Below are 20,947 nucleotides of genomic sequence, written 5' to 3'. Positions count from 1 at the left end.
GTTTTTTTTTCTCCTTCTCAGTGAGAAGAAGGGGAAAAAAAGGCGTGCATAAATGAGCTTATGCGGCTTTATCTTTTTTCGTCCCCTTATTTTCCGTGTATTTCAGCCAGGAGTTTCCTCCAGCCGCCTCTGCCGCGGTCGGCTCCGGCTGCCCAGGCCGGGTGAGGCGCCGGGACCGAGAACAGCGGCGGGGCGGGGCCGGGCCAGGCCAGGAGGTGGTGCGATGGCAGCTGCCGTTCGTGTCGGGGGCGGGGAGGAGGGAGGGGCGGTGGCGAGGCCAGTGGATATACGGCTGAGCCGCCGCCGGGCCGGGGGCGAGGTCGCCGCCTGGCCCGGGGGAGCTGTCGGGGCTGCGGTGAGGGGACGTGGGGTACCGGTGGCGGGGCATTGGGGGTTGTGCGGCTAACGTGAGGAGGGAGGGGGGGAAGGCAGAGCGGCCCTGGCGAGGGGGCGGCAGCAGCGGAGCCAGGGCCGCCGTAGGGAGGCCCGGTGGCTTCGGGCGTGGGGCGCTGCGGCGGGGGCGGATGCCCGGCTGAGGTGGGGGCCGGCGGGCGTCCTGCTGCCGTCGCCCCGGCCCCAGGCTGCAGCGGCCCGCACGCCCTCACTGTCCTCACAGCCTGCGTCGCTCTGGTTTTGCATCGGTGACTGTAACTGCTTCCTGCCGTTGCGGGAGCCGGTGCCGCTGCTCCAGAGGGGTAGGGGCCACCGCGGTAGCCGGAGGCCGGCCGGCCCTGCTCTGTGTGCGTGGGCTGCTGCTTGGGGCTGCCGAGCCACAGGCGCAGGTGTGCGCCGAATCGAAGGACCGCGAACAAAAGTACCCTCGCCAGCAGCAAGATGCAGCTTTGCAGTTCCCCTTGCCGGCAACGGTACTTTCTGTCCTGCTCCGTCCGTGGGGGCAGGCAGCGCTGGTACGGCGCTGGGGGAGCCGCCTTGGCTCGGGGCTGCTGCAGGGAGCTGCAGCAAAGCCGGGATCCTGCGGCCAGCTCTGCTGGCCTCCATGGCAGGGCTGCTCTTGAGGTTCCGAACCCCTCTTGGTAGGGGGTAAGGCTGAACTGGGGACAGCAGTGCAAAGGTAGCTGGTGAAGGGTCTGGAGAACAAGTCGGATGAGGAACGGCTGAGGGAGCTGGGGTTGTTTAGTCTCGGAGAGGCTGAGGGGAGACCTCATTGCTCTCTACAACTCCCTGAAAAGAGGTTGGAGTGAGGTGGGGGGTGTCAGGCTCTTCTCCCTAGTACCAGGTAATAAAACGAGAGGAAATGGCCTGGAATTGTGCCGGGGCGGGGGGGGTTAGGTTGGAGATCAGGAGACATTTGTTTCTTGCAAGAGTAGTCAGGCATTGGAATGGGCTGCCCGGGGAGGTGGTGGAGTCACCATCCCTAGCGGTGTTCAAGAAACCGGCACTTTGGTATATGGTTTTATGGCCGTGGTGATGTTAAATCAGTGATGGTACTTGATGATCGTAGTGGTCTTTTCTAACCTCAACAATCCTGTGTTTCTATGAAATACGGTCTTTCTGTGAACTGTAGCAATGCAAGCATCCAGTCCAGAAACCTTGTGAGATGGCTTTGGCATTGGAATTAGTGACCCACCTACTTCAGCAATTTGCATGGCAGTTCTGTGGAGGATCAGAGAATCATTTAGGTTGGAAAAGACCTCCAAGATCATTGAGTCCAACTGTCAACCTAAGACCACCATGACAGGTGCTTTTGTAACACTGCTAGCTTAGAGAAGGGTTGCCATAGAAAGCTGACAATGTTTAACAGCTTGAAAAAAGAAAACACCCAAACAATACTGTAATTGAGCATAAGAGAACTTGAAGATGTCAAAACTCTACCGACCTGGTGTTTGGGTGTATCCTTGAACAAAATGGGGCATGTAATAACACAGAACAAGGCTGAGAGGACTAATACCTTACAATAAATAGCAGAAAAATAGGACTGAAGCTAAAAAAGTTAGCATGCTTTGCCATAAAAATGCCTGGATTATTGTAGAAGGAAAATCTTATGAGTCTTAACTGGCATCTTGTTTTATTGTCCCTGTGAGCAAACCACCAATATGAGATTTGATTAAAAAAATGATTGTGTGTGTGTGTATGTATACACATTTCTTTTCTTTTGTATCTCTGTGTTGTTTCCAGGGTTGTTTTTGGCCGTTGATGTGGATAGCTTCAGTGAATGCTCCAAGAATAGGGTAAGAATCTAAAGCTGTTTGATGTACTTGTGTTATATAAAAGCTGTAGTGATCAGTAACTCAGAGATTATAAAACTGGAAGTATGTTAAGGCCTTTAGTGTAAAGAAAGCGCAAACCCTCTACGTTTTAGTGGTTTAAAAGATGAAGAGAAGGTTTTGAACAAATATCCATGGGAGTAGCCTCCATGGCTGCCTTGGATACAGGAGATTACATTCTGCGATTCAAAGAGAATGCTCAGCACCGAAATTGTAAGTTCCCCTTTTCTCTAATGTGTTTGCTTTTGTTTCTCAAGAGGTCATTCACAGCCTTAAATTACCGTTGGAATGTATTTAGGTTTACTAATGATTGATTCTTGTTTAAAACTCAGGTTGAGATTTCACTGAAATTTAGGACTTTATGTAAGCATGGAGCCAGTCCAACAAATCTGTGGGTTTGTTGCATTTTGTCAGTATGATACTTTAATGGATGGCTTGCTCTTTGGGTGCTTGTTCATCAGTCAGAAATACAATCTCTGTAATTCTCAGCAAAGCATTTGATGTTATAATCCCTGTAATCCTTGTAAAGCAATTTCAAGTGCAGTCTATTTTGAGACTGTCCTGCTTATACCAGTAATATATTTCAGTTTTTTTAGTCTATGTTAATTTAATAGATTATTTGATTAGCTGATTTTTGATGTTTAATGTATCGTATGTAATTTTAAATTGACTCAGCATTCTTCATGTGGTCTTAATAAATAGAAGAGAATAGAATTAACCAGGTTGGAAGAGACCTTTGAGTTCATGGAATCCAACCTATCACCCAACGCTGTCTAATCAACTAAACCATGGCACCAAGCACCCCATCCAGTCTCTTCTTAAACACCTCCAGTGATGGTGACTCCACCACCTCCTTAGGCAGCCCATTCCAATGGCAAATCACTCTTTCTATGAAGAACTTCTTCCTAGGTCTCGAGCACAAGTCATATGGGGAGAGGCCTCGAACACAAGCCCTATGAGGAGAGGCTGAGGGAGCTGGGGTTGCTTAGCCTGGAGAAGAGGAAGCTCAGGGGAGACCTTCTTGCTCTCTACAACTACCTGAAGGGAGGCTGTAACCAGGAGGGGGTTGGTCTCTTCTCCCAAGCAATCAGCACCAGAACAAGAGGACACATTCTCAAGCTGTTCCAGGGGAGGTTTGGGCTCAAGGTGAGGAGAAGGTTCTTCCCAGAGAAAGTTGTTGCCTGTTGGAATGTGCTGCCCAGGGAGGTGGTGGAGTCACCATTCCTGGAGGTGTTCAAGAGGGGATTGGATGTGGCATTTGGTGCCATGGTTTGGTAGTCATGAGGTCTTGGGTGACAGGTTGGACTTGATGATCTTTGAGGTCTTTTCCAACCTTATTGATTCTATGATTAACATCCAGCCTAAACCTCCCCAGTGCAGCTTGAGACTGTGTCCTCTTGTTCTGGTACTGGTTGCCTGGGAGAAGAGACCAACCCCTACCTGGCTACAAGCTCCCTTCAGGTAGTTGTAGAGAGCAATAAAGTCTCCTCTGAACCTCCTCTTCTCCAGGCTAAGCAATAGTATCACTGCCTGGTTAAATTTTGCATAACTCTTTTATGTAAACAGTGTTTCAAATCATTTGATTATGTTGTTGCACTCAGTGGATGGTTTTATGAGTAATGCTGCTTGGAGAATATTTAGGTTTGAAGAGCTTAGTGTCTTTTGCCTGTCTCTTGCCATCTGTTGTCTGTTGCCATGTTTGGAGCTTCTCCTTCTGCAAGCCTGGTCCCCTTTTTGATAGCAAAATGACTGCCTCAAAGCTGTCCCTGGGAAAAAAAAAAAGATCTGGAAGTCAGACTGGCCAAGCATCAAGTTGTGAAAACTGTTTACCCATGGCTGTGAAGTCTGTGATTTTTGTAATGCTTCAGCTATCAAGCAACCTTCAAGTAATATAGTTAAATTTTATTTAAAACATGATTTATTGTATTTTATTTAAAGAAAAAAAACAAACCCCAAGCAATCACAAACAAGAAAACCAAAAGCCAACACTTTGCATTCTTCTGGAAGGTTCACTTTTGTCCCCCCATTAGAGCTGCATGATATAAAAGGAATGATTACAAACACACAAGCAAAAAAACCCAACCCCAGGAATCCCCCAAACAACAAGGAGGCTGCAAACTGATGTTGCAGGTTACTGAAGTCCAATTTGAGTGTATTCAGCTGGTCTAGATATCTCTTCCCTTTAACTGACAGATGTTACAGCTATCTTTTTTTACCTCTTCCCCAGAACAAAAATTTGAGATATTATTTTTTTATCTTGGCTTTTCCAGACTTCCTTCAGACCTTAGTCTTTAGTAACAACTTATTGAAATCTGTAATCAGGTAAATCTCTACAACTACCTGAAGGCAGGATGTTGTGAGGTGGGTGTGGGTCTCTCCTCCCCAAGTAGCTAGTGATAGAACAAGAGGGCATGGCCTCAAGCTGCAACAGGGCAGGTGTAGGCTGGATGCTTGGAAATTTTTTTTCACTGAAAGGGTTGTCAGTTGTTGGAACTGTTGGTTCCAAAGGTGGTTGGAACAAGGTGCCCAGGGAGGTGGTGGAATCACCATTCCTGGAAGTGTTTAAAAGCCTTGTAGAAATGGTGCTCAAGGACATGGCTTAGTGGTGGACGTGGTAGAGTAGGGATTGTGGTTGGACTCAGTGATCTGGAAGGCCTTTTCCAACCTAAATCAGTTCTGTGATCCGATGAAACAGGGAGATGTCTAAACCAGCAAGATTCTGCTAGAAGTGTTGGGCTCATGTCTGAATGGTGATAGTGTGGCATATGTGGATAAATAAGGTAATTACTGTCAGAAAGAAATGTTGCACTCTTTAGCCTTCTCCTGTTTTTTGTTGATGATAAACATTTGCCTTGAGAATTAGGTAACAAAATAGATAGAACTGTTCAGCTTTATGCCACAGAAATCTGTCTTGACTGAGCAGTTCGATTGTAGCAGTTGCTGTGTGAAGTTCTTCCAGTTATGTGCTTTCACTAGTAAACCTTTGGGACTTACATGACTTTTTGTAAATGCATTTGCAGGAATGAAGTGGAAGTCCACTGAACTCTCTTGTGCCCTACTGAGACGAAATGATGTTCATGTTTGTGGTGGCTGGAAGTCATGGCAGCACCTAACATGGGAGGGAAGCACATGACTGGACAATGTGGCGTGACTCATTCAAACTGCAGCTCTTCTGCCTGCTTATGGCAGTACTGGCTGTTGTGGTGCTGGTCCATAATTTTTTTCAGTTAGAGGTAAGTGGAACCTTTTTCTTCTCCAAAAGGGCTTGAACAACATTGAGCTGTAAGGTTAGAATTGTGACTAACAGCATTTAGGTTTGGAATCACAGAAAACTCAGAGTGGAAGGGGTGCCTGGAGGGATTTAATCCAACACCTTCCTCAAAGCTTCAAAAGTAGCTTGGACTGCCTAGGGTGTCTTCCAGGACAGTCAGATCTCACAACCTGTTGCAAAGCTGCTCTGCTGTCATGAGGAAGTAGGTTTCTCTCATTTGTAGTAGAAGTTGTTTCTTGTTGTCTTAGTGTGTGCTTCTGATTCTGGTTCCTCTGTAACTTCCTTTTTAGGTAGTGAAAGACTGCAGTTAGTGCTCTCTGTCTTCTCCTGACATTAAAAAACATACAAACTAACAAAAACATCATAAAAAAAACCCCAGGTCTCTTTCCTTTAGTATCTCCTTTCTGTCATGCACTCCAGTCTCCTGATCACAGAATGGTAGGGATGGAAGGGATCTCTGGAAATGGTCCAATCCTCTCTGTCCATGCAGGTTTTGAAAGCCTCCAGAGATAGAGACTCACCACTTCTCTGGGCAGCCTGTTCCAGTGCTCCATCACACTTAAAGAAGCTTCTTCCTGTATTTACATGGAACTTCTTATGCTCAGGTTTGTGCCTGTTACCCCTTGTCCTGTCACTGGCACCACTGAAAAGAGGCTGGTCCCATCCACAAAAATCACAGAATGGTAGGGGCTGGAAGGGAGAATGGTAGGATTTGGAAGGTTCTCATCTTGGGGCTTCTTAGGTGGTCTCTTCAGCTTGACTCTGGTATGGAGTTTCCATAACCAAACACAATATTCTAGGTACTGCTTCCCTGGGGTTAAGCTGAGAGGAATTACCACTTTGCTCTAGAAAAGAGCTGGTTATGCTCTTGTTAATGGATTGCCACAAAGCCATGCTGTCGAGACAAGGCCAGTGCTGTCTACTGGAATCAGGGAATCATTAATGTCCAACCATAACCCAGTTACCATGACCACTAAACTAGGTGTTTTTCCTGTAGAGCTATTAGCTAATTAGCAGGTCTCCAGCCTGTACTGATGCAACTTCTCTTTGCCTTTTCCTTTTTTCCTTCTGCTGTGTCAAACTTGGATATTTCTTCATTTTATTGACCACTTTAGTGCAGAGGTACTTTCAAACTGCATTAGTCAGTAGCCTCAGGCTGAAGCCAAGACAGATGAAATCACTGAGGATGGTTCCAGGAAATTTTGGAGGCTTGACTCTGCCCTTTGGCTGTATGCCTGGCCAGACTATCCATCCAGTGCAGCAGTTGATGGGTGAGAATAAAAATGCTTAAGCCTAATACTGCATTAAATTACAGATATCTTTTATGCAGGTTAGCCAATCAATAATTGCTTTCTGCTTTTAGGTTGTGTATATCCTGCTGCAGAGTCTCACTACCTCCTGGCTAGTGATGGCCAAATTAAATGATCCAAAAGAGGGACTGTAAAATCAGCTCTCAAGCTAAAAAAAAGATAAAGTTGCATTGGAAGAGATTCAGATCAAGGCAAGGAGGATGTTTGGGAGGTCTAAAACCACAACTGACACAGGTTCAATAACTAAAGAGTGAATGTTTGTTACCTCTTCCAGTAGTGGTGGAGACATTAAATGAAAACTGCAGATGCTGAATTCAAAGGAAGCAGGGGTGGTTTTTTTTTAAGGATTGCAGCAAAGCTGCAGAAGTCCTTGCTGCTAAAAGCATATTGTGTTTCTCTTCTGCATCAAAACAAACATGGACAGCAGGACAAGTGAACTGGATTAAATATTCAGCAGGAAGGATCACAACATAGTTGGCCTGTATTCTTTTCCATATACTTGCTGTTAGAAACTACTGGAAGTCAAAATGCTGTCTGATGGACCTTTGGTTTCAGTTAGTGTGACCATGTTTGTGTAACATAGAAGGTAGCTCTGCTTTAGTTCTCTGTGGGGTTTTTGGCCTATGATCACAGTATCACTAAGGTTGGAAGAGTCTTCAAAGATCGAGTCCAGCCTGTCACCACAGACCTCGTGACTAAACCATGGCACCAAGTGCCATGTCCAATCCCCTCTTGAACACCTCCAGGGATGATGACTCCACCACCTCCCTGGGCAGCACATTCCAATGGCCAATCACTCTTTCTATGAAGAACTTCTTCCTAACATCCAGCCTAAACCGCTCCTGGTGCAGCTTGAGACTGTGTCCCCTTGTTCTGGTGCTGGTTGCTAGAGAGAAGAGACCAACCCCTTCCTGGCTACAACCACCTTTCAGGTAGTTGTGGAGAGCAATGAGGTCTCCCCTGAGCCTCCTCTTCTCCAGGCTAAACAACCCCAGCTCCCTCAGCCTCTCCTCACAGGGCTGTGTTCAAGGCCTCTCCCCAGCCTTGTTGCCCTTTTCTGGACACGTTCAATTGTCTCGACGTCCTTCCTAAACTGAGGGACCCAGAACTGGACATAGGACTCAAGGTGTGGCCTAACCAGTGCTGAGTACAGGGGCACAATGACCTCCCTGCTCCTGCTGGCCACACTATTCCTAATGCAGGCCAGGATGCCATTGGCCTTCTTGGCCACCTGGGCACCCTGCTGGCTCATGTTTAGGTGGCTGTCAGTCAGCACCTCCGGGTCCCTCTCTGTTTGGCAGCTCTCAGCCACTCTGACCCCAGCCTGTAGCTCTACATGGGGTTGCTGTGGCCAAAGTGCAGCACCTGGCACTTGGACTTGTTGAATGCCATCCTGTTGGACTCTGCTCATCTGTCCAGCCTGGCAAGGTCCCTCTGCAGAGCCCTTCGCCCTCTAGCTGACCAACATCTGCTCCCAACTTGGTGTCATCTGCAAATTTGCTGATGACTGTCTCAATCCCCTCATCCAGATCATCAGTGAAGATATTAAAGAGGATGGGGCCCAGCACTGATCCCTGGGGGCTGTTGACATTTTGAATATTAGGCTATTTAATTTTTAAAAATTATGTTTGTAGAACCACAGAATCACAGAACTGACAAGGTTGAAGAGACCTTTGAGATCATCCAGTGCAACTGCTTGCCTAGAGCTCACAATCCCACCACTGCAGCTAAACCATGGCCCTGTGCACCAAAAGATAAAAGGGCTCTGGCAGAGCTTTGAGAGTGAAATGGGTATTCACTCTCTGCTTTTTCTGGTCACTATTCATGATAAGTATGTCAATGGCTTTGTTGACCTTTGCATATCTGATACTCTAAACCCAAGTATTGTGTGGCTGGTAACTCTTACACTGTAACAGGCCCCTCTGACCTCTTTTGTTTTCTTGACTTTCCTGAATGGGTCTGCTCTGGTATTTATTTCTTTCTTTGGCACAACACTGCAGGCACCCTAGTGCAGGTATCTATGTTGATTCTTTTCAGTCAGGGATCAAAGCCAGAAAAACTCTTACAAAGCTTTCACAGACTATCTGTAACCAAATTTGTTCAGGCTCTGAAAGGAGGGCTTCTTATGGAATGGTGGAGGCTGGAAGTGACCTCTGGAGGCTTCCAGCCTCCTTGCCAAAGCAGCATCACCTAGGGCAGGCTATGAAGGAACGCATCCAGGCTGGTCTTGAAAGCCTCCGGAGAAGGATATTCTACAACCTCCCTGGGCAGCCTGGTCCAGGGCTCTGGCACCCTCACAGCAGGGAAGTTTTTCCTCATGTTAAGGTGGAACTTCCTGTGTTCCAGTTTGTGTCTGTTGCCCCTCATCCTATCACTGGGCACCAGTGAAAAGAGGCTGTCCCCTTCTTGATACCTTAAGGTATTTGCAAACATTGCTCAGATGCTCTCCCAGCCTTCTTCAGGTTAGACAGTCCCTTTTCCTAATATCCAACCTAAACCTCCTCTGGCACAATTTCAGGCAGTTTCCTCTCATGCTATCCCTGATGCTAGGCAGAAGAGGCCAACCTCCACCTTGCTCCAGCCTCCTTTCAGGTAGTTGTAGAGAGCAATGAGACTAATGAGTCCCTTCAGACTAAACCATCCCAGCTCCCTCAACTGCTCCTCCTAAGACTTGTTCTCAAGACTTGCTCTCATGCTCTAGACAACAAATAGGAATAGAATAGAATTGAATTAACCAGGTTGGAAAAGACCTTTGAGATCATTGAGTCCAACCTATCACCCAACACCATCTAATCAACTAAACCATGGCACCAAGCACTCCATCCAGTCTCTTCCTAACCACCTCCAGTGATGGTGACTCCACCACCTCCCTGGGCAGCACATTCCAATGGCCAATCACTCCCCCTGTGAAGAACTTAGAATAGAATTAACCAGGTTGGCAAAGACCTTCCAGGTACTTTATCCCTGATAACAAGATGCCTTAACTTTCAGCAAGAGGTATTTGTTCACTTTCAAATATTACAAATTTGAGGTGAGGAGAAAGTTCTTCACAGAGAGAGTTGTTAGCCACTGGAATGTGCTGCCCAGGGAAGTGGTGGAGTCACCATCCCTGGAGGTGTTCAAGAATAGAATAGAATAGAATAGAATAAACCAGGTTGGAAGAGACCTTCAAGATCATCGAGTCCAACCTATCATCCAACACCACCCAACCAACTAAACCATGGCACCAAGCACCCTATCAAGTCTCCTCCTGAACACCTCCAGTGATGGTGACTCCACCACCTCCTCGGGCAGCCCATTCCAATGGGCAATCACTCTCTCTGTGTAAAACTTCCTCCTAACCTCCAGCCTAAACCTCCCCTGGCACAGCTTGAGACTGAGGGGATTGGACGTGGCACTCAGTGCCATGGTTTAGTAGTCATGAGGTGTTGGGTGACAGGTTGGACTTGATGATCCTTGAGGTCTTTTCCAACCTTATTGATTCTATGAACAAGTGGAAGGAAGAAGTTGTGAAGATCTCCAAGCACAGAAAGCTTGCCTTATTTAAAAGATGCATGTAGGTAAGACTTAAAGCAGACCTGTGCCTGAGGTTAATTCTCAGCATTGCCTGAAATTGCCTTGGTTAATAAAAGCAATGTGCAGTGACATGCTTGCATGTCCTGCCTGCTGTGATGGAAAACAGAAATAATTATCAATTACCATGGATGGCCTTCAGGGATAATTGGTTAAATCCCGAGTGGAAAAGTAAAACAGAAGCAAAAGCTTCTGTTGTGATAATAACATTTTGTGTGCCTGCAGATACTTGGTGATTTAGATTTTGTGGTTGAAACCTAACAATTTTCAATTTTATAGCTAACATGGATATCAGAGAAGATTCTGTGTATCCTTCTTCCCACATCCTAGTGTGCTCATTATCCTCTTACTCTTAAGCTGATCAAAACCAACTTCTTATGTAACAGGCTTCAGAACACTCTTGATTTCTGTTGCTTAACTTTTTTTTTTTCCCCCCTCAAAAAGTAGATTTAATTTCCATGTTGTTCAAATGACTTTAATAGGCTGGCACATTGAAATAAAATGTAGCAGGAGGTGCCTTCCAACCCCTGTGATGACAAATAGAGAAGAAACGATATGAGGGTAACAAGATAAATTATTCTAGCCACTACATGCATCCACGTGGTGATGTCTTCATAAAAGGCTATCATGCTGGTCAAACATGACTTCCCCATGGTAAAACCATGCTGACTGCTCCTAATGACCCTCTTGTCCTTGGTATGCCTAAGGACAGCACCAAGGATAAGTTGCTCCATTACATTTCTGGCTATGGGGGAGAGGCTGTTCAGTGTATAGCTACCTGGGTGTTCCTTCTTACCCTTTTGGAAGATTGGAGTGATGTTTGCCTTCCTCCAGTCCCCAGGCACCTCTCCTGTCCACTGTGACTAACCAAAGATGGTAGAGAGTGGTCTGGCAATGACCTCTGCCAGCTCCCTCAGCACCCGTGGGTGCATGCTGTCAGGACCCACGGACTTACGGATGTCCAGATGACTTAACTGTTCTCAAACCCAGTCCTCATCAACCAAGGAAAACTCCTCCTTTGTCATGCCTTCCTCTGGGGCCTCAGGGGCCTGGGGCTCCTGAAGACAGTGTCCAGCAGTGTATAGATGGAGACAAAGAAGGCATTTAGTAACTCCACCTTCTTTGTATCCTGTGTCACCAAGGCACCCACCTCATTCAGCTGGGCCCCCCTGCCCTGATGCCTCTCTTACAGTGTTTAATTTAATAGCACAGTTTCAGGTAATGTATTCTTTCTTCTCTCCCCAGAACTTAGATGATGACACAATTTCAGGATCAAACTGGATAACAGAAAACAACGACCAACACTCTCTGTCCCAGACAACCAAAACTACCAGGAAGCCTTACTGTGGTTATAAGCAGCAGACTTTGTCCAAAAGAGAACAAGCTGAAGAGGAATCATTGCTTGCTGCAATACAGTGGCCAACCCCCCCTGACAGCAAAATAGCCTTTCTGCAGAGCACTGATCCCTCACATAGTGACTTTGTAATTGTGAAGCCCAGCGGGTTCTTCAGGGTGGGTGATCAGTTAGAGGTACTTGTTCATCTGAAGGATTTCCAAGGAAAACCCAAGCAGTATGGTGGAGACTACCTGCAGGCACGAATTCACTCTCCTCTGCTGAAAGCTGGAGCAACAGGAAGGATTGTAGATTGCCATAATGGCCTTTATAAAGTGTTCTTTACCTTGCTTTGGCCAGGAGAAGTCAAAGTTTCTGTGTCGCTTGTCCACCCGAGTGAAGCAATTCAGGTCCTCCTGCGTTTACGAGAAGAAAGGCCGGACAGAGTCTACTTCAAAAGCTCATTCAAATCTGGGAGGTATTCAGAAACTACTGAGTGCAATGTCTGCTTGCCTGGAGATCTCCCAGTCTGCAACTTCACAGATCTCTATACTGGTGAGCCATGGTTCTGTTACAAACCTCGGAAACTGTCCTGTGCCAGCCGAATCAGCCATGCCAAGGGTGGATATCAAAAAGGTCTTCTGACACAAGAGGAAAGCCTCTTTTTCCAAAGGTATGCATGTTGTTGAATTTATATCTACTCAGTCAAGTAAATTTTTAGTTAGTTAGTTAAGGCAAACTGTAGGTTGTGTCCAGCAGGCCTAGGGAGGTTCTCCTCCCCCTCCACTCTGTTCTAGTGAGACCACACCTGGAATATAGTGTCCAGTTTTGGGCTCCCAAATTCAAGAGAGACACAGGTCTCCTGGAGAGAGTCCAATGGAGGCTATGAGGATGATTAAGGGGCTTGAAAATCTCTTTTGTGAAGAAAGACTGAGAGACCTGGGGCTGTTTAGTCTGGAGAAGAGAAGGCTAAGAGAGGATGTTATTAATGTCTATAAGTATCTGAGGGGTGGGTGTCAAGATGAAGGTGACAGTCTGTTTGCGATGGTGGCTAGTAATAGGGCAAGGAATAATGGTTATAAGCTGTAGCACAGGAAGTTCCACCTCAGTATGAGGAGGAAATTCTTTGCTGTGAGTCTGCCAGAGCACTGCACCAGACTGCCCAGAGAGATTGTGGAGTCTCCTTTCTCTGGAGACTTTCCAAACCAAGGGAGGTTGTAGCCAGGTGGGGGTTGGTCTCTTCTGCCAGGCAACCAGCACCAGAACACAAGGACACAGTCTCAAGCTGTGCCAGGGGAGGTTTAGGCTGGATGTTAGGAAGAAGTTCTTCATAGAAAGAGTGATTGGCCATTGGAATGTGCTGCCCAGGGAGGTGGTGGAGTCACCATCACTGGAGGTGTTTAGGAAGAGACTGGATGGGGTGCTTGGTGCCATGGTTTAGTTGATAAGATGGTGTTGAATGATAGGTTGGACTTGATCTTAGAGGTCTTTTCCAACCTGGTCTGTTCTCCTCTGTTCTCCTCTGTTCTCCTCTGTTCTCCTCTGTTCTCCTCTGTTCTCCTCTGTTCTCCTCTGTTCTCCTCTGTTCTCCTCTGTTCTCCTCTGTTCTCCTCTGTTCTCCATTACCTTTATCCTCAGCAAAAGTCATCTTACATGTAAAGCTGTGGGTTCCTGGGTGCTCAGGAAGACTTTCAGATCTTAAAAATAATTTCAAAGCATGAATTGTGGAATCACAGAATTGTTTCAGTTGGAAAACTCCTCTAAGGTCATTGAGTCCAACCATCAACCTACCACCATGGCCAGGAAACCATATCTCAACGCGCCAGGTTTCTTCCAGCACCTCCAGGGATGGGGTAGAAAGCAGAATAAAGTTAAGAGTTAAAAAAACCCCAATAAATCTGAGTGTGAGTTGTATGTAGTTATTTGCAGTGGGTTAAAAAATTGGTGTTTAATATTCCCTTCAAATTTTTACAGTCCATTTGACAAATGCTGTTACTGTTTTCCTCTGTTCAAGCGATGTCAATATTAAGAGGCCAATACTCTCCAGGGGACCTGATTCAGTGATTGTAAAGCCCCAGGCCTTTACAGGTAAAGTGGAATGTTTGTAAGATTCTTGTTTGTTATTCATTATTTCAAAACCCCAAGCATGATTTGCTGGTTGTCACAGCAGAAAAATAGAAGTTAACTGTTCAAGCTGTATTGAAAGATTGAAGGTTTTCAGGTGTTAACTGCAGTATGAATAACAGAGTTGTCTAAAATCAGCTCCAGAAAGGGGGGGTTGCGTAAAAAGGAATGGAAAGAGTTTGTTCTCTTGCCCAAAGTGTCTTTCTCTCTGCCATTTCTCAGACATGTAAAATGTCTTACAGCAACTGCTTACCAAACTCTCCAGCTGATGTAGCAAAATCAGCTGTGTGGTGTTTCTTTCTTTCTTTCTTTGTTAAGATTTTTCATAGAACCAAGGTTTGAAGAGACCTCAAAGATCATCAAGTCCAACCTGTCACCACAGACCTCATGACTAAACCATGGCACCAAGTGCCACATCCAATCCCTTCTTGAACACCTCCAGGGATGGTGACTCCCATCACCTCCCTGGGCAGCACATTCCAATGGCTAACAAATGGCTTGAGTTGAAAGGGACCTTGAAGATCTATTTCTACCTCCCAGCCATGGGCAGGGATACCTCCCACTAGACCAGCTTGGTCAAATCCTCATCCAGCCTGGTCTTAAACAATTCCAGGGATGAGGCATCCACAATTTCTCTGGATGACATGATTCAGTGTCTCACCACCCTTATAGTAAAGAGTTTCCTAATGTCCAATGTAAATCTACCCTGCTCTAGTTTCAAACCATTGTACCTTACCCTATCACCACAGGCCCTTATCAAAAGTCCCTCTGCAGCTCTCCTGTAAGCCTGTTTCAAGTACTGGTATTTTTATTTTGAGTGGTGCCATGTTGGCACTTTGGGCTTCATGTCCTGTGCTGAGGTGGCAGAGGCTGCTGCTGTGGTGCAGCTCCTCCTTGCTACTCTCCGTCTGGCCACTAGAGGGGAGCAGCACCCTTGGCACAGAGGATTCTGTGTGGTAACTGCCTGGAGGTACTGAGATTATGGAATCACAGAGCTGTGGAAGTTGGAAGAGATTTTTGAGATCAACTCCAGCCACTCTCCTAGAGCTCACAATCCCACCACTACTTCTAAGCCACTACCACTAAACCATGTCCCTCAGCACCACATCCACACATCTTTGAATTATCTCCAGGGATGGTGACTCCACCACCTCCCTGGGCAGCCTGTTCCAATAACCCTTTCCGGGAAGAAATGTTTCCTATATTCAACCTGAACCTCCCCTGCCATAACCTGAGGCTGTTTCCTCTTGTCCTGTCACTCATTGCATGTGAGAGGAGAGTGACCCTCCCTGGGATCTAGCCCAGGATGGAAAATAAGGTGCTTTTCTCTGCTTGTGTTCCTCTGTACATAAGTGTGAAAGAGCTGCTTTGGCAGGGGGGTTGGACTCGATGATCTCCAGAGGTCCCTTCCAACCCTTAATATTCTGTGATTCTGTGAAAATGTCAGACATGTGCTGGGTTTGACTTTATCATCAAATTTAGTTTACACCAGATTAATCTACAGTTGTTCAACCAACTCTACCAGTAGTTGCAGGTTTTGCTGCAGAAACAGGAGATGAAGTACCTGGGATTTCGAGTGTCACACATGGAGCTTTTTAATCTGTGTGGTACATCATACTCTTCCACTTGGAACTAGAGAAGATGGTCAAAGAATCACAGAGTTGTAGGGACTGGAAGTAACCTCTGGAGATCATTGAGTCCAGCTCCCCTGCCAAAGCAGGATCATCTAGGGCAGGTTACACAGGCACATGTCCAGGTGGCTTTTGAAACTCTGCAGAGAAGGAGACTCCACAACCTCTCCGGGCAGCCTGGTGCAGTGCTCTGGCACCCTCACAGCAGAGAAGTTTTAACTCATGTTAAGGTGGAATTTCCTGTGTTCCAGTTTGTGCTCATTACCCCTTGTCCTATCACAGGGCACCTATCACAGGGCTGGTTCCTTCTTGACACCCACCCTTAAGGTATTTGTAAGCATTGATGCATAGTGTTCTTGCATTACTGGATATAGGACCATCAAGGTTATTAGAGGCTGGCTTTCTTGTATCTTACTTTCAGAGAATTTTTCTCTTCTAGATTCCAGCATCATGGACAGAGCTGAAGATCCCACAGTTTCCCCTTCTGGCTACTATTATGAAGATGAGTGGAGGTCCAGAACACACTGGATCCATCACTTTAACAACTCGGATGACATAACTAAGTGCTTACAAGGAAAAGTAATCCACTTGTTTGGAGACTCTACAATAAGGCAGTGGTTTGAATATCTGACAGCATTTGTTCCAGGTAATTATTTTTCACTTTCTCCTTGGAGACCTTCACAAAGCTTTTTATCTCACATCTCAGACACAGAGTTCATCTCACTGAATGGCAATGACAAAGCAAAGGAAGAAGAAGAAAGACAAAATATCAGATGTGCTGGCAGGTAGTCAGGTGTTTGAGCAGGCACTGGAAACTTGTAGGTGTTGGGAATGAGGCCACAAAGTGCTTGCAAAGTGGTCCTTGCAAAATGTTTCACCACTGAGGACAACAGCTGTGGTTATAAGAGGTGGCCACAGTGGGGGCATGGCAGAAGTGACCTGGGGTACCTGTGTAAAGAACATCTCATTCACATGAGTAACTTTGAAATGAAGTAGCAGATGACTTCCATTGCTCTTGATTGGTTTTAGGCCCTTTCTTAACTTTCCCTTGTTTTAACTCAAATAACAGAATTTTGGTAGCCAATTAGACATTCCTTTGTCACTCCTTACTCCTAAAAGAGTTAAATTGTGTTGGAACACAGACTTTGAGACTCCATAATGCCTACAAGTTGAAGTAATCGTTAAATTTAATGGAGTCCTACCATTTCCATAAGGGTTCCCATGAACACTGGATTCGTAGGTCAGCAGTGACTGGTGGGAGTCTACTTGGAAAATTGCTGTTTTATGAGACACAAGGAAAGAGTTTCAGAATCTTGGAAAAAGCATTGACAGCCATGTGAAGCTTACTTGTGCTGTCTTGCAAATTTCAACACCCATAAACTCCTTTCTGAAGCATAGACTCATAGAAGGATTTGGGTTGGAAGGGACCTTGAAGATCATCTAGTTCCAACCCCCCTGCCATGGGCCAGGACACCTTCCACTAGACCAGGTTGGTCAAGGCCTCATCCAACCTGGCCTTGAACACCTTCAGGGAGTGGCATCCACAACCTCCCTGGGCACTCTTCCAGTGTCTCACTACTCTCACTATAATGAATTTCTTCCTAATATCCAATCTAAATCTACCCTCTTCCAGCTTCAATCCATCCCCTCCTTGTCCTGTCACTACAAGCGTTCCCTCCCCAGCCTTTCTGCAGGTACTGAAGGGTCTCTGTAAGGTCCCCCCAGAGTCTTCTCTTCTCCAGGCTGAGCAGACTCAACTCTTGCTTCCTGTCCCCATAGGAAAAGTTCTTCAGTCCTCTGATCATCTTCGTGGCCCTCTTCTGACCCTGCTCCAAGAGCAACTAGCACGTGTCTGACTCTTCTGCCTCATCTTAGAGTTCCGTTCAGATTTCTTTATCTGCTGCTACCTTTGCTCTGTGGCCGTAGCATCTTGGTGACAGTTTTAGTCTCTTCGTTGCCATCTGCCACTAATGCTTGCTGTTGGGTTTTCAGATCTAGTGGAATTTAACCTGGGGAGTCCCAAGAACGTTGGACCTTTCATGTCAGTGGACTTGAAGCACAACATCCTGCTGAAGTTCCGCTGCCACGGGCCGCCCATTCGCTTCTCCACGGTCTTCAGCAGTGAGCTGCGCTACATTGCCAACGAACTGAACGGCATAGTGGGTGGGAGGAACACAGTGATAGCCATAACTATCTGGTCCCACTTCAGCACTTTCCCTGTGGAAGTGTACATCCGCCGGCTGAGGAACATCCGGCGAGCGATCGTCCAACTGCTGGATCGCAGCCCCAAGACTTTAATCGTCATCAGAACCGCCAACGTGCAGGAGCTCGGGCCGGAAGTGAGCCTCTTTAACAGTGACTGGTACTCCTTTCAGCTGGATTCTGTCATGAGGAAGATGTTCTCAGGAATTGCTGTGCACTTTGTGGACGCTTGGGAGATGTCGCTGGCTCATTACTTGCCACACAACTTGCACCCAAAAGAAGTCATCGTTAAGAATCAGATAGATGCGTTCTTATCTTACGTCTGCCCTCTGCAAATCTAGCACAAGTGGGTATCCCTCTGTCATCATCTGCTATAGCTGAAGTAAAATTGCTCCTTGGGGCTACCCAAATATACAGGATGCAGTAGAAGAACTCTGGTTAGCGTACTTGCAAGGGTGGCTCTTTGTTTGAGCTGTGAAGTTATGCAGAGTGCAACCGAAGTACTCTAGTTACTGTATTTGCCAGGGTGGCCTTAACTCTGGGTTAGCTGTGAAAGATGGTCAAGAGGACTTGACTGTTCAGGCTGTATCTTCCTGCAAGGTTGATTCCTTTCAACCTCATCATTCGTATCTGAGATTATTAAAGAGCACTTTAAATCGACAGGATTCAGTAAGAAATGATGTGGGTTATTAGCTTTACTAGTTGTCTGCACTGGATGCTTCAGTTTATCCATAGGGCACTGATTGTGTTGCTGCTTACAGCTGTATGAGAAACCTGGAAAAGATTTCTGGGGAGAATTTTTTTTCTCTCAGGATTTCAGAGTTTGAGCAGCATCCCCTACAGCTGTTCCATATTTGGAGGGGCATCATGGGCTAAAATCAAAGACACCCTACAGCTGTATGTCAGAGAATCAGAGTGTCTGTTCTTGTTTCAAAGTCCTAATTAGAGAGATGGAGTGCACCAAAATCACTGTTGTCAATCAAGGAAGCACAATCAGAATATCTGTAATATTAAATCATCAGGAATTGGCTGAAATTTAATGGAGCCACACTAGTTAGGCACCCTTAGTGTTTACAGATAGCTGCTAAAAAATGCAACTAGCCAGGATTTTAGTTTGGTTTCCTGTACTACTGAATCTCTTCTGAGCATTAATACACTGTCCACTTCTTGAGTTACCTGTAATGGAGAAATGTGTATATTATGACCTTGGTGAAGACACTGTCTCAGGCAGTCTCTGCAAGTTCAAGTTGCAGGCTGGCCTACTTGAAGCTTGAAGTATTTGCTAATTTAAAGTGTTTCCCTTCCCTGTAAGATAAAGCTATTCCGTTACGCTCCTGCAAAGCTGGGCCTCTGAGCATCACTTTGGTACGTCATTCATCCATTGTGTCACTGTGGAGAAGACAAGTGACCTGAATGTGTTTGAAGCTTCATAGAATCATAGAATGGTTTGGGTTGGAATGGCCCTTAAACATCACACTATCACCAAGGTTGGAAGAGACCTCAAAGATCACCAAGTCCAACCTGTAAGATCATCTTGTTCTAACACTCCCTGACATGGGCTGAGACACCTCCCACTAGACCAGGTTACTTTACTGAGTAAACAAGTTAAAATGGTAGTGGAGTGCTTCTGAAGCAGCTTATGCTTAAGGAGAGCAGCAAACTCAAACTGGAACATGGGAATTTCCACCTCAACATGAGGAGAAAAGTCTTTGCTGTGAAGGTTCTGGACCAGTGGGATAGGCTGTCTGGAAAGGCTGAGGAGTCTTCTCCTCTAGAGACTTACCAAACCTGCCTGGATGCATTCCTGTGTGACCTGCTCTAGGTGATCCTGCTTTGGCAGAGGCTTGATCTCCAGAAGTCCCTTCCAACCCCTGCCATTCAACTGTTAAGGATTTTTCAGTGTCCCATCTTCTGCCAGCCAGTAGCTGCGCAAGAAGCTGGGAGGGAGCGTGGCCAGGGTACTGCCCAGAACTAGCCAGGCGGAGAGTTGTTAGCCCTTGGAATGTGCTGCCCAGGGAGGTGGTGGACTCACCATCCCTGGACGTGTTCCAAGAAGGGATTGGACGTGGCACTTGGTGCCATGCTTTAGTAGTCCTAAGGTCTTGGGTGACAGGTTGGACTTGATGATCTTTGAGGTCTCTTCCAACCTTACTGATTCTATGATTCCATACTGTGAGACATACTGAGCAGTATGCAAACTGGGGAAGCAAGGAGGGAGTGCCTGTGTGTGGACTGCTGCTTGGGGCATCAGTGAGCAGGTGGTGAGCAATTGCATTGTGCATCCCCCCCCCCCCCACCCCTTTTATTTATTCCTTTTCATTACAATTGTAATAATATTGTTGTTATATTTTAGTTATTAAACAGTTCTTAATGCACAAGTTTTACTTGGGTTTTTTTTCCTTTCTTTCCAACTCTTTTTTCCTTTTCTAAACTATTTCCTTTCTTTTAACTCTCCTGTTTTTTATCTCTTCAACAGGTTCCAAACCTGTGCAGACATGGCACTTTGGGACATGGTTTGATGGCCATGGTAGTGTTAGGTTGATGGTTGGTCTCGATGATCTTAGAGGGTTTTTTCCAACCAAGACAGTTCTATGATTCTCCCCATCCTACTGGGGGTTGGAGTGGGTGATCAGTGGTGTGGTGCTTAGTTGCTGATTGGGATTAAGTCAGCAAGTGTGAAGATGGATAAAGCACAGAGAGGAAAAGCCAAAATGCCTTCATATGGTAAGGCTCTGAGGAAACCTTATAGTGACCTTCCAGTACCTGCAGAGGGTCTGCAGGAAAGCTGGGGAAGAACTTCTTACAAGCACTTGTAGTGATAAGACAAGGGGGAATGGAATGAAGCTTGAAGAGGGTAGATTTAGACTGGATATTAGGAAGAAATTCGTTACAGTGACAGTGGTGAAACACTGGAACAGGTTGCCCAGGGAGGTTGTGGGTGCCCCCCCCTTCCTGGAGGTGTTCAAGGCCAGGCTGGGCCGGGCTTTGAGCAACCTGATCTAGTGCCTGCCCATGGGACTAGATGATTTTTAAAAACACCCTGAACTACAAAATCCTGGAGACTAGAAAAGGATGCTGAAGTAGTATTGCCAAGTGTTTGAGCTGTGTTTCTTTTCCCCATCTCACTTCATGATGACCACTGAAGGAGGTGGGATAGGGGTCAACAGTGGTGTGATCTGGGGTGCTGGCCTTATGTTCCTCCAAAAATAAAAGAGCTGATTTCAAGCCCCAGCCTGCTCTTGCCAGCACCACCTGACTGCCTGTGAGTAACAGGGCAA

General features: G+C 46.3%; 1 protein-coding gene across 2 annotated transcripts; it reads left to right on the top strand.

Moving 5' to 3' along the window:
- Positions 1 to 285: 285 nt before the first annotated feature.
- NXPE3 (neurexophilin and PC-esterase domain family member 3) lies at positions 286 to 19,945 on the top strand. Of its 2 annotated transcripts, none has more exons than XM_054163683.1 (6): positions 286 to 355; positions 5,246 to 5,458; positions 11,625 to 12,385; positions 13,727 to 13,800; positions 15,889 to 16,113; positions 17,460 to 19,945. In XM_054163683.1, the coding sequence occupies exons 2-6, from the start codon at positions 5,366 to 5,368 to the stop codon at positions 18,008 to 18,010; spliced, it is 1,704 nt and encodes a 567-aa protein (XP_054019658.1). In that variant the 5' UTR covers positions 286 to 355; positions 5,246 to 5,365; the 3' UTR covers positions 18,011 to 19,945. The 2 variants fall into 2 exon arrangements, with proteins under 2 accessions (XP_054019658.1, XP_054019657.1); XM_054163682.1 differs by lacking the exon at positions 286 to 355 and adding an exon at positions 2,137 to 2,189.
- Positions 19,946 to 20,947: the final 1,002 nt, after the last annotated feature.

The sequence above is a fragment of the Dryobates pubescens genome, chromosome 8, assembly GCF_014839835.1.
Source record: "Dryobates pubescens isolate bDryPub1 chromosome 8, bDryPub1.pri, whole genome shotgun sequence".
Classification (NCBI taxonomy): Eukaryota; Metazoa; Chordata; class Aves; order Piciformes; family Picidae; genus Dryobates; species Dryobates pubescens.
Note: the sequence above shows the minus strand (reverse complement) of the source record. Positions and strands in the feature narration are given on the sequence as shown.

Coding starts and splice junctions, on each gene's coding strand:
- NXPE3 (XM_054163683.1), top strand. CDS start 5,366: ATGTGGCGTGACTCATTCAAACTGCAGCTCTTCTGCCTGCTTATGGCA. Junction 12,386..13,726: donor GAAAGCCTCTTTTTCCAAAG/GTATGCATGTTG, acceptor CCTCTGTTCAAG/CGATGTCAATATTAAGAGGC. Junction 16,114..17,459: donor TCTGACAGCATTTGTTCCAG/GTAATTATTTTT, acceptor TTGGGTTTTCAG/ATCTAGTGGAATTTAACCTG.